Source organism: Pyrus communis, chromosome 10 (genome assembly GCF_041283825.1).
Source record: "Pyrus communis isolate YQ-2024b chromosome 10, ASM4128382v1, whole genome shotgun sequence".
NCBI classification, from domain to species: Eukaryota; Viridiplantae; Streptophyta; class Magnoliopsida; order Rosales; family Rosaceae; genus Pyrus; species Pyrus communis.
In genome coordinates this window covers 2,576,195-2,589,952 of record NC_142574.1, presented here as the reverse complement: position 1 = coordinate 2,589,952, position 13,758 = coordinate 2,576,195, and the positions used below count along the sequence as shown (strand labels likewise).

General features: G+C 35.6%; 2 protein-coding genes across 2 annotated transcripts; one reads left to right on the top strand and one right to left on the bottom strand.

Moving 5' to 3' along the window:
- Positions 1 to 61: 61 nt before the first annotated feature.
- Positions 62 to 3,904, top strand: LOC137730206 (putative serine/threonine-protein kinase At1g54610). The gene is made up of 7 exons (XM_068469277.2): positions 62 to 690; positions 947 to 1,228; positions 1,317 to 1,634; positions 1,743 to 1,964; positions 2,181 to 2,275; positions 3,148 to 3,241; positions 3,492 to 3,904. The coding sequence occupies exons 1-7, from the start codon at positions 280 to 282 to the stop codon at positions 3,783 to 3,785; spliced, it is 1,716 nt and encodes a 571-aa protein (XP_068325378.2). The 5' UTR covers positions 62 to 279; the 3' UTR covers positions 3,786 to 3,904.
- Positions 3,905 to 11,272: 7,368 nt separating this feature from the next.
- On the bottom strand, positions 11,273 to 11,876 carry LOC137729875 (uncharacterized). Its single transcript, XM_068468926.2, has one exon. It carries the CDS (start codon positions 11,795 to 11,797, stop codon positions 11,531 to 11,533), a length of 267 nt encoding a protein of 88 aa, XP_068325027.1. The 5' UTR covers positions 11,798 to 11,876; the 3' UTR covers positions 11,273 to 11,530.
- Between the last annotated feature and the right edge of the window lie 1,882 nt (positions 11,877 to 13,758).

The following is a 13,758-nucleotide window of genomic DNA, read 5'->3' as shown; positions in this document are numbered from 1 at the left end:
TTGACACATGTCGATTAAATCCTTCCCTCCTCTTTTACTCCGGATTTTCAATTGAGCGAGAAAGGCAAGACTGGAACCAACCAAGGACAAAACACCCCTATTTTCTCCCGCACAGTATGCCTCCAATTTGCCGCCCATGGACGGCCAAGATTCCCGCATATTCGCCTAATACCCCTCCTCATCTCTCTCGTTCCTCCTTCTCCCTCCTCATCTCTCTCGTTCCTCCTCCTCCCTCCTCTTACTCAAAGAAACCCCGGACCGGTCTCGACCCACAAGCCAATGGGAATAGTTCAGGCCAAGCCTCTCACGAACTCCGCACCTGGTGGGCTAGAGAAGCTCAAACTGGATAATGGGCACGTCGCAAAAGGGCCGCTTAATGGTCACAGACGATCAACTGGACAGTTCCATAGGGATCCTTTTAAGCCGCAGCAGCAGAGGGTTGAGTCCAGACTTTCAAATATCGAGCATGGCAGTGACGGCAGCAGCAGCAATGAAAGGGCGACGGCGGCGGCGTTAACTGGTGGTAGTGAGGGAGAGAAAGATGATGGGAGTCAGAGAGTTTCTTATAAAGTTTCTGTGGATGAGGAGTTGGTGGATGGATGGCCCAAGTGGCTCACTGATAATATTTCGAGAGAGATTTTGGCTGGCTTGGTTCCCAAGAGTGCCGACTCTTACGACAAGCTCGATAAGGTTTGATTCCGTTATGTTACTGTCACTCAACTTGAATTCATTAGAACAGTGATATGAATGTTTTTCTGTTCCTTTATTAGTGTTTGGAACTTGTATTGTTATGATCGTTTTGTAGATTCTAGAGTGCTTTTGTGGATGCAATCGGAAAGCTAAGGGACCATTCGATAATTGTTTCATTTTTAGTTTTCACTTTTTGTGCTTGGCATATGAGAAAAGTATATACTTGTAAATTTATGGCAATGTTTTGCTGTTGTAGGTGGGTGAAGGAACCTACAGCAATGTGTACAAGGCTAGAGACAGGGACACTGGAAAAATCGTTGCCTTGAAGAAGGTCCGGTTTGATACATCGGAACCCGAGAGTGTTAAATTTATGGCACGAGAGATTATGTTTTTACGGAAACTGGATCATCCCAATGTAGTCAAGCTTGAAGGATTGGCTACCTCAAGAATGCAGTACAGCATTTATCTTGTTTTTGATTTCATGGTGTCAGATTTGACAAGAATTATTTCCAGCCCTGAAGGCCTTACTGAACCACAGGTTTAAGTTTTCTCCTAACTCGTGGATTCTGAATTTGGATTCTTTGATTCGTTGGACTCTCAGTTTCTAACATGAATTATTGACACAGGTCAAGTGCTATATGCATCAATTGCTTTCAGGTCTGCAGCACTGTCACGAGAGGGGAATTATACATCGAGACATCAAAGGATCAAACCTATTGTTAGATAAAAGTGGAATGCTAAAAATTGCAGACTTTGGGCTTGCAAACTATTATGTGCAAAACCCTAAGCGCTCTCTCACAAACCGAGTTGTGACACTTTGGTACAGAGCACCTGAGCTACTGTTAGGTTCTACAGATTATGGTGTTGGCATTGATCTTTGGAGTGCCGGTTGTGTCTTGGCTGAAATGTTCACAGGGAGACCACTTCTGCCTGGTAGAACAGAGGTAATTCAATGTTGTGCATATGTGTGTGTGTTTGTCCAGGTGAGAAGAACGAGTTTATGATCTTACTATCGTTGGTTAGTTGCTCAAACACATTCTACTTGCTTTCAGGTTGAGCAACTTCATAGGATTTTCAGGCTTTGTGGCACACCATCAGAGGACTACTGGAAAAGACTGAAGCTATCTACAACTTTTAGACCTCCACGTTCGTACAAACCCAATCTTCAAGAAGCTTTCAAGGATTTCCCTATTTCTTCATTGGGTCTGTTGAGCACTCTCCTTGCTTTAGATCCTGCCTACCGTGGTTCTGCATCTTCGGCTCTAAAAAACGAAGTCAGTACAAATTGAAAGTTTCACTCTTATAATGAAAAGTTTTTTACCAACTACATGTTTTTCCAGTAGCTTCTGTTCCTTATGATTCTTGTTTTTAGGCATCCATGACATATAGTATGAGTTCTTATTTTGGTGTTGAATTTGTCTTGCAAGTGCACGTATGACTCGTGAGTTAATTTGTGAACATTGTATACTAAAAAGGAGTTCTGTTTACAGTTCTTTTTCAGAAGCCCCTTAGCATGCGAACTTTCTGGTCTACCTGTAATCTACAATGCGGATGATGAATTGAAACTAGCCAATGAGCATAAAAAGTAAGTTGACGTTTTCTTTTCTTTAAGATCGATAAGGAAGGTATTTAACAGCATGACATAGTCACCATGTTAATTTGTTCAATGTCATTAACCTTGTCTTTCTAAGTGAATTTGGTTTTCCACCTGTTCCGTCCAATAACGTCTCTGATGGATTCTGCTTGCATTAAATGTGAAGGTGCATGAACGTATTCATGCACAAATCTGTAGAGATTCTAGAGATCACACTGCGTATATCCTTCAATTGTATGGTAGTGTGTGATTTCGGGAGTTACCAGATTAGAGGATGCATGATCCTGTGTCCTAAACCCATGAATGCGCACACATAAGCACACAAGCATGCCATGAAATGTAATTAAGGATTTAAACTATTTGATCCATGGTTAAAACCCCTAACTCCTAAACAACCAACATAAAGTACTCTCATTTAGAGTGCGTTAACCCTGTCAACATGGAGGATGAGGTCACAAAGGAAATAAATGACAAGAAAAAGGGCCTTTGATCTAGTTTGGTAAAGGAATCGTTGCATTCAAAAGGATAGAAAATGGTGGAATTTGAAGGAATGTGAATACAGGATGTACTAACCTATATGGTTGACGGCTGGAGCGAATGGAGGAGGCTATTTGCTAATTAGCACAAATTCAAGTGGTAGTTTTAAAGGAAGAGTATGTATTAACCTGTATGGATCAAAGCCTTGAAACCATTTACGCATAGTTTTACCGTCTGGAATCAGGTAGTACCTTGTTTTAGGTGCTACTTATTATTTTCTAAACCATTATTGTTGCTTTAATGTTCTTGGAAAATGATTTCCGAATGCGAGGATTTGATGTCCAGTTCGTTGCTTGAGTAACTGATTATTTTTCTGCTATTTTCAGGTCTAGGAAAGTAAGGCGGTCTCGAACACGTGAGCGCCAGAGACAAGATGTATCTGCTGCGAAAGTAAAAGAAATTTCTGCATCTTCCAACCAGGTAAATATAATTCCTTGCTTTCGGAGTTCAGGGGACCCTCTTGTTGTGTAAGCTTTTTTTTCTTATGGCGCATGAACAATCGCACAATTAACTTAGGCTAGCCAATCTGTCATGCATGTACTGCCCTTATCGACGAGAGGAACCTCGTCTAGCCCTTCTCACCTATACTGCTCGGCACACCTTTCTGATCGTGAAACATTAGAGATATGTTTACAGGGTGATTTCTAAAGATTATGTAATATGCATATAGGGTCTTCAGGAGCAGGAGAAAACCGTTGGTTCAAATTTCGAAGGTGAGCCAGGAAGCACTACTAGTAGCAACTCCTCCAGTGCAAACCAGGAAGGCCGGAAGGAAAGCCCGATCTTCTCCCTCTCCCCAGTTGAAGGTCTTTCAAGTGTTACTAAGAACGTCAAGAACCTACCTCCATTACCCAAGTCTAAAGCGCGTGCCACAAAAGACAATCAGATTAACAGGTCTGCATCCAACAGAGAATTCAGAAGGTTCAATCCAAGGGAGCTAGAACTCTATGCTCTTGATGACTAGGCCCCATTTGATGAGCATATAGAGCTGCACCATATCTTTTTCTTATAGTCATTTCCCCCTCTACTGAATATTTGCCAACATGAATTTCTGGTTTCGTGTATAATGCAATGATTTGTGATTAGGGTTTTGTGTTTAGGGGGCTTGATTTAGCTTTCCGGCCAATATAGCGTATGCTCTGTCCTTTACGGCCAATGACGGCACATTCTCTGTTGAAACCCGAAAGTTCTTACATATGGCCGGAAAAATTCTTAAAAAGAAACTCGACGATATAGGGGTAAAAATGCATTCTCACAACATTGTCAATAAATATTCTACAAATGTGGCTCTTCTATAAGTTTGTTTACCTACGTGACAGCTTAAAGATTAAAATTTGTTTTTTCACAGTTTTGCACGCCAATGAACTCACAAATTTCATACTCTTGATTCATTTATTGTGAAGGCTTTATTTTCTTTTCTACAGCTATTTTGGCATAATTGCATGCATGTATATTTATAAATGGGTGTAATTCGAATCGGATCAGCCTTAATCCATATTTGAATTCAGATATTATTCGGATATTGATTTGACTTGTAGATCCATATTCGATAAGCATCAAGTAGACCTGGCATTCGTGTCGTGTTTCTCGTGTTCGTGTCGTTTTCGTGTCATACCCGATAGCTTAACGGGTCGTGTCGTGTAATACCCGTTAAAGTAAACGGGTAATATGACCCGACCCGAAATCAACCCGTTAACATTTTCAGGTAATATGACCCGACCCGTTACCCGTTAAGAAAAATATATTTTAAATCAATAAAAATGAAAATGAAAAACATAATTTGACCCAAAAAAAATGTAAAACATAATACTAAATCAGTATATGCATACTAAATTTCGGAGTTGACCCCTTAATGAAAGTTGTAAAGCTTTTTATTACGAGTGATTATATTTTTCACACTTCTACAATAATTATTATTAATTTTATTAATTTTTCACTAAAATAAATAACATTGTTCATGAGATTTGGAGGGTTTTAAAAATCTAAACGACCATGTAACCTTGCCAATGGAACTCAAAGCTTACATGTTATTCCTTTTACAAAATCCTCAATTTTCATAGATCATCATGACATAAGATTTTGTGGTATATATCCACTTTTGTAAATATTTTAAATTGACGATCAAATTAGTTCATTGTATTCATATAGGATCAAGGAGTGTAGCTGTAAAAAATCATCAAAATCAGAGTTAAAATAACCGTTAAATCGTGATTTTTCGTTTATAACCGTCGAAACATTTTGTCTCGTTACTTGATCTCTAAATGTTTGTTTTTTGCAATTTCTGGCGTATGCGATCTCGAAGCATATATAAACACGTTTGATGGTTGAATCATTGAAATTAGTTTCATATGATGCGTATCTCATCCAAACAATACATTAACTAACAATTAGAGTTTATTTATATTTTCATTAAGTATAACATAAGATTTTGTGGTATCCACTAATGTAAATATTTTAAATTGAAGATCGAATTCATTCATTGTATTCATATAGGGTCAAGGAGTGTAGCTATAAAAAATCATCAAAATCGGAGTTAAAATAACCGTTAAATCGTGATTTTTCATTTATAACCGTCGAAAAGTTTTGTCTCATAACTTGATATCTGAATGTTTGTTTTTTGCAATTTTTGGCGTATGCGATCTCGAAGCATATATAAATAAGTTTGACGGTTAGATCGTTGAAATTAGTTTTGTAGGATGCGTATCCCATCAAAACAATAAGTTCACCAACATTTTAGAGTTTATTTATACTTTCAACAAGTATAACATAAGATTTTGTGGTATCCACTAGTGTAAATATTTCAAATTGAAGATCGAATTCATTCATTGTATTCATATAGGGTCAAGAAGTGTAGCTATAAAAAATCATCAAAATCGAAGTTAAAATAACCGTTAAATCGTGATTTTTCGTTTATAACCGTTGAAAAGTTTTGTCTCTTTACTTGATCTCTGAATGTTTGTTTTTTGCAATTTTTGGCGTATGCGATCTCGAAGCATATATAAACAAGTTTGACGGTTGGATCGTTGAAATTAGTTTCGTAGGATGCGTATCCCATCAAAACAATAGATTCACTAACACTTAAGAGTTTATTTATACTTTCATCAAGTATAACATAAGATTTTGTGGTATCCACTAGTGTAAATATTTTAAATTGAAGATCGAATTCATTCATTGTATTCATATAGGGTCAAGGAGTGTAGCTATAAAAAATCATCAAAATTGGAGTTAAAATAACCGTTAAATCGTGATTTTTCATTTATAACCGTCGAAAAGTTTTGTCTCATTACTTGATCTCTGAATGTTTGTTTTTTTCAATTTTTGGTGTATGCGATCTTGAAGCATATATAAACAAGTTTGACGGTTGGATCGTTGACATTAGTTTCGTAGGAAGCGTATCCCATCAAAACGATAGATTCACTAACACTTGAGAGTTTATTTATATTTTCATCAAGTATAACATAAGATTTTGTGGTATCCACTAGTGTAAATATTTTAAATTGAAGATCGAATTCATTCATTGTATTCATATAGAGTCAAGGAGTGTAGCTGTAAAAAATCATCAAAATTAGAGTTAAAATAACCGTTAAATCATGATTTTTCGTTTATAACCGTTGAAAAGTTTTGTCTCGTTACTTGATCTCTAAATGTTTGTTTTTTGTAATTTTTGGCGTATGCGATCTCAAAGCATATATAAACAAGTTTGACGGTTAGATCGTTGAAATTAGTTTCGTAGGATGCGTATCCCATCAAAACGATAGATTCACTAACACTTAAGAGTTTATTTATACTTTCATTAAATATAACATAAGATTTTGTGGTGTCCACTAGTATAAATATTTTAAATTGAAGATCGAATTCATTCATTGTATTCATACATGGTCAAGGAGTGTAGCTGTAAAAAATCATCAAAATCAGAGTTAAAATAACCGTTAAATCGGGATTTTTCGTTTATAACCGTCAAAATTTTTTGTCTCGTTACTTGATCTCTGAATGTTTGTTTTTTGCAATTTTTGGTGTATGCGACATCGAAGCATATATAAACAAGTTTGACGGTTGGATCGTTGAAATTAGTTTTGTAAGATGCGTATCCCATCAAAATGATAAATTCACTAACACTAGAGAGTTTATTTATACTTTTATCAAGTATAACATAAGATTTTGTGGTATCCACCAATGTAAATATTTTAAATTGAAGATCGAATTCATTCATTATATTCATATAGGGTCAAAGAGTATAGCTGTAAAAAATCATCAAAATCAAAGTTAAAACAACCGTTAAATCGTGATTTTTCGTTTATAACCGTTGAAAAGTTTTGTCTCGTTTCTTGATCTCTGAATATTTTTTTTTTGCAAATTTTGGCGTATGCGATATCGAAGCATATATAAACAAGTTTAACGGTTGGATCATTGAAATTTGTTTCATAGGATGCGTATCCCATCAAAACGATACATTAACTAACACTTAGAGTTTATTTGGGTTAAATATTAGGCGGGAAATGGATGGATATAGGCTGCAAAATTTCCCAAACATTAAGCGGGAAATGGATGAAACTCTTGAAATATTAGGCGGGAAATTAATTATTATAATTTTTTTATGTGTTTGGTATTTTTATATTACTTGATATTTTTATTTTTAATGTGTTTTATGATTTTTAATCTCAATCTTTGCCTATAATATACTATAAAAATAAATAAATAAATAAAACTTAAAATTTAAAGTTTATATAGAATAATAATTAATAAACAATATATACATATTCATTATATCTATTGCATTTTATAGTAAGTTTTTTTTAGTAGTTTAAAAATTTAAAATCATCAAAATAGCATTTTTCTTATCATGTCGAAACAGGTTACCCGCGTGTCACTCTTGTGTAAACCTGTTAAGGACCTGTTATTAACGGGTTATTATCGTGTGACCCGATAATGACCCGATTAGTTATCGTGTTGACCCGAAACCCGTTATTTTCGTGTCGTTTACGTGTCGTGTTAACGGGTCGTGTAAGAAATTGCCAGGTCTAGGATCAAGTCCGGATTGAAGCGGATCTTCTTTTTTTTTTTTTTTGGGGAATCAAACGGTATTATCTAAACTAAAGGGGAGATGTGAGCTTAGTTTCACAATGGGCTAGCAATAACGTGGTTCAAATTTGCATCTGGCGAGAATCGAACCTAAAACCTCTCACTTACGAGTGAAGAGGAATACCATTAGACAGTAATACTAAGTGACAGACTTATGCGGATCTAACTCAAGAGAAAAAATTAAATTTTTTTCCTTATATTATATAATTCTATTTTTAACCAAAAAGTTTCATGTTGTATAATAATAATAAAAAAAGTATGCGTATTTTGAATGCTTAAAAGATTTAAATTACTCTTACCCACATGTTTAATACATTCAAAATAATATGAAAATAAAATAATGTGTTATATTAAGTTGGATCAGATTAATATCATATCAAACCAGCTTTGATACATATTTGATTTTTTTTTTTTTTTTTTTTTTTAGTACAACGATATATTTTACACTAAGGAGAAGGGAGGGAGTTCTACTAAGCTACACAATGAGTAACCTAATTTGGTATTGAATTATCAATCCATGAGATTCAAACATAAGATCTCTCACTCACAAGTGAAGAGGAATACCACTAGACCGTGGTACTGAGTGGCTAATTCATTTTTAATTGTATTGAGGGCTCAAATTTTATTCAAACAATCAAATTGTAATCTTGTTCTGGATCCTATTAACTACATAAGATCCAGATTAAGACCTGATCCATTAACATGTCTAATTGCATGGGTTGTTCAGCTTTTAGGCTTATTAATTGATTTGGCCCCAAAGTCTCATTTTACCCCTTATCGTTTCACTTTGCCCTTTGAAATTACCATTTCGTCTCCTTTAGTTTTTGTTCATCCAATTTTCCTCCATTCCATCGAATAAACATTAAAGTAAGTATGGACATTTCTTTTTTGACACAATTCTTTGCCTCCAGCTTGCCTATTAAAACAATCTCAATTCTATTTTTTATAACTCTAATTCAAACCCCGTCCATCTCTCTTAAGGATTGGTTAGTTTGTGAATTGGTGCGGAGCTACAGAAGAGGGAGAGAGAGAGAGAGAGAGGGGATGCAAGGGTGAGAGACGGTACAACAATAAGATGGTAGGGTTTCAAATGTGATTTTTGATGTGTTTCCCAAGCCAGTAAGAATTCTTTCCTAGTTTGTGTCATCAATTGTTTTGTTTTAATTTATAGTGTACCTCAAATTCTCATTGACCTATTTATAATAAGAATAAATTTGATTGATATATTGTTAATAACGGTCATAAAATTTTGTTGATTTTATAAAAAAAAAATTACCCTTAAATTAATATATTATTTAGGTTAGTTTAAATACACATCAAATTTTTGGAGCCTTTTAGGGTTTAGGTTCCTTAACAAAGTTTAGGCATAATTGACATGAAAATATAGGAAATAATGCACCTAGCAGGAACACCAAAGTTTTCTACAAAACACATAGCCGGATACAACTTGTAACATTCCACATTGCCAAGGGGTGTGGATCCTGTAAGCCTTATATGTATATTCTCATCTCTACCTGGCACGAGGCCTTTTGGAAGCTCAGTGGTTTCGGGTTCCGTAGGAACTCCAAAGTTAAGCGAATTCAGGAGAGAGCATTCCCAGGATGGGTGACCCACTAGGAAGTTCTCGTGTGAGTTCCCAGAAACAAAACCGTGAGGGTGTAGTAGGGGCCCAAAGCGAACAATATCGTGCTACGGTGGAGTCGATCCCGGGATGTGGTGGGGGCCCAGGTCAGGATGTGAAAATTTGGAATAAGACTCAATCCCTGGCTGGAAGTGTGTCAACAAGGACGTCAGGCCCCTAAGGGGGGTGGATTTTAAGATCCCACATCGCCCAGGGGTGTGGATCCTGTAAACTTTATGTGTATATTCTCATCTCTACCTAGCACGAGGCCTTTTGGGAGCTCCCTGGCTTTGGGTTTCGTAGGAACTCCGAAGTTAAGCGAGTTCAGGCGAGAGCATTCCCATGATGAGTGACCCACTGGGAAGTTCTCGTGTGAGTTCCCAAAAATGAAACCGTGAGGGTGTGGTAGAGGTCCAAAGAGGATAATATCGTGCTACAGTGGAGTCGAGCTCGGGATGTGGTAGGGGCCCAGGCCGGCATGTGACACAACTACTCGGTGGGAAGATTTGTGTTGTGGTTTTAGGATTTGCCGGACCTTATTATTTAGGGAAACTTTAGATGCGGTCCCTAGCTATGAATATTCTTTAACTAAAACCTTGTTGGTTTTCAATTTTTTATCGAAGTCCCTAAAACTAATGTGATAATTTATTTATATGTATGTTACTATATTTTTTAAATTAAAAATTAAAATTTATAGTTGTTTATATTAATGAGATTTTAAATAAAAAATCATAATGTGTGGGATTAAAAATATTAAAATATAAATATACTATTGTGTGTGTGTGTGTGTGTGTGTGTAAACATGGGTACATTCTTCAAAATCACAAAAAAAAAAAAAAAAAAAAAAAGACAAAAAAGAAGAAGAAGAAGATATTAGGCTTAATATACATATAACAATTTGGTATATTTAAGAATAAGTACATTTTAAGATTAAAAATTTGAAAAAAAATTACATGAATGGGTACATATAAGATTGAAAATTTGAAAAATTGAAACATTTTTTTTAAAAAGGCTAATGGATACAAACTTATTCTAATTTATTTATTTATTTTGGAAATGTTTTGAATTGAAAATTAGTTAGGAGTTTAATAAAGGTGTGAGTATTAAAATTCTAAATCAATTATTAATTTTTATTTAAAAAAAAAATGTAATTAACATGTAAATTCATTATTACATTAATGTTAGGGACTTTGATCAAAATCTGAAAACTAATAAGGTTTTAGTCAATGAACAAGTAACTAGGACCGGATACTAATTTTTTTCTATTATTTATAATTGGCTAGAGCATTAGAGTTCTGTGAGTTGTGTCCATAATAGAATCCCAAATCAATCCTTCAATTTAGGTGTCAAATTGGCCTTATTTGCACTCCAAGACACCGGTCTATCAGACTAATTTGATGAAGTTTTCTACAATCCTACCTAACATTACCTAATATCACATTTTTATTTCAATTGTAGGACCATTTTATGGTTGATTTACATTGATTGGAAATCCAACAATATTTGCTTCTGGCTTCGATTAATAACTCCAGGTTGCTAGGCGATCAAAGGGGTGAGGGTTCGTTATCATAATTTTCCCATAATATACCCTTGCAATTTGATTCATTGCCATGCAAGATTAATTGATTTTTAATTTTGTACAAAAATAGTAATGTATTATTTGGATCCGAGATACTTTGATCAAATGTCCGTAAATTCCTCACAAGATAATGTTAACGCTAGTAGATGTTCTTAGAGAGAAGAAAACTATATTAAAGGTAAAAGAACTAATCTCTGTTATTACAAAAACGTATTACAATTCAAATGGCCACAGCCTAAGGCCGCCACCACCATCACCGTACTCTTACTGCAACTTTGCACTGAGAGAAACAACCCTTTTTTTTCATTTTTCTTTTCATCTTCGATCTTTGCTGGGGATTTCCATGACCATGACAGACGAAACCAACCGTATAAAACCAAGAAAGAACAAGCAGTGACTACAAGAAAGGCTTATGTTATGAATTTCGGATTCATCCATCATAACGGACATCGGTGACGAACCTGTTCTTGATCCACTTGAAGCTGTTTCTTAGACTTGTTTTAACCTTACCTTCCATCGTAAACACGTTGTATGAGGCAACTCTCTTCTTCCTCTGGAGTTCTGGATCAGTTGATGTTGCAAAACCGCTTCCCTTCTGGGTTGGCCCGTTGAAGTTGTACGAGTTCGACCGCTCCCGGAAGTCAAACTCGCCGGAGTAAGCTGAGGTGTAGTGAGGGAATGACTTGCTCTTCTCCATATCAAAAGCGCCTAGCTATAGAAAAAGAGAACCTAATTTTTAAGCTATAGGGAAATTCCCTTTCTCAAGCTTCATGGTACTTATACCGTGAGAGAAGAAATCAACGGTGGAGATTGAGTAGTATCAATCAATGGAAGTGGGTGCATTGCATCCATGCATGATGTGTTGAATGTGGTTGCAGCTCATGTGTGATGTTGGAAGGCTGCTTTTGGTTTGTTGCTATGGGGGAAAGGGCATCATGAGGGCCAGTGGAGTGTGATGGTGTTGGGCTGTTGGGTGGGCCTATGATGGTTCACATGGTGGGATGTGGACACAACACAACTACTTGAGCCATGGGTGGCTGTGGGGCTCTTTAGTGAATAACCTAAGGTTAAGGTATTTATTATTTGTCTATTTATTTAGAGGTAATTTGCATGGAACAGATTCATTGCTATGTGATGTTCTGATTCAGTATTACAATGTTACACAGAAAGAAACTTGCACTTAATGTTGTATCATTTAATTGTAACGCTACAATAAAAGTAAACTCATTCTATATAAGTCATTTTCGTTTGTTTGATAGATAAAATAACCCTAGGTGTGCCATCCATGTACTGCATGTCTCAATCACTAATGAGTGTATATGGAGAATTTGAAGTCATCCGGGCGCCCAACCTAGCTTGCTAATTAAACTTTATGAAAAGTGGTGGAGTCATCTCCTACTTTATGCTTAATCGATGTTGGTGACTTGGTGCTGTGTGGGCCTTGCTATATTATGAAATGGTCGGCATGCATATCTTAAGCACTTAATAATATCTCTACCCAGATCCATATCTAGATATATGCTTTTAATAATCTGATAGATCAGTTTAGTTACACTAGTACCCTAATTTCAAATACGAATCGAGATAACTACTGGTGAACTAAAGTATCAAATATGTTAAAGAGATCAAATATAGCCTATGCTAATTGCTACATGATAAGCATTTCAATTATTTCGAATTACGTAAAAGAGATCAAATATGGCCATATGCTAATTGCTAAACAAATGAAAATAATTATTCATTTGATGTACCAATTCATCCAGCCATACAAATTATTATTCATGTAATGGGTGAAATTTTGTATATTTATAGCTACGTAAGTGAAAGAATATTGGCAAGTGTTGTTCCATGTACACGCGAGTAGTGGGGTGTATAAGAAGGAGAAGACCTTGATAACAAAGAACACATCCTTGTACTGTTTTGATGGTGTTATGTCTTCTTGTTTTGTTAGCATTGGAAGTTTTCCTTTCATGATCCTTGGGAAGTGGATATGATAGTTGGCGTTGGCTACTTATTTATTTTGATGCGTATTTTAGAGGTAAATTTGTGTATTCATTTTGCATGTTTGTTGTTGTAAAATTAGGGATTAGATTTGTTCTTCATTTGGGGCTTATTTGCATCTGTGCTTTTGTTTTATGGCCGTTGTGTTTTGTTGGTGCCGAAGGTGTAAGGGTGACCCAAACAATAGATTGTTGAGGTACACGATGATTGTAGAGAAGACAACTTGTGTCAACTGATAGAGTCTAGTTGAATCATCAAGTGCTTTTATTGGGCTTCTTTGCCCACTTGGCCTCCCAGCAGCTTTTCTTTGAAGTGTATCGTTCATAACATTTTCTTCTATCAATGAACCATATGCTTGAAAAAAAATAATAATAAAAAAAGAACACATAGCTTTAGAATTTTTCCTTTACACACTTTATGTTATTCTGTTATACCGAATCGATAATGTAGTCCCTGTAGTTGAATCCCATTTCTTCTCAAGTTTACATAATCTCAACAATGACACAACTAATTTGTTTGCAATGCTCTATCAAACACATCTACGTAGAACAAATCACATACTTAATAATTAAGACCATAGCGTTTCTTTGCGATTATATGATTCTTTGTGCTAAAGATAGAGAAAAAAAAAAATCATGTGAGAAAAGAAAGATGTAT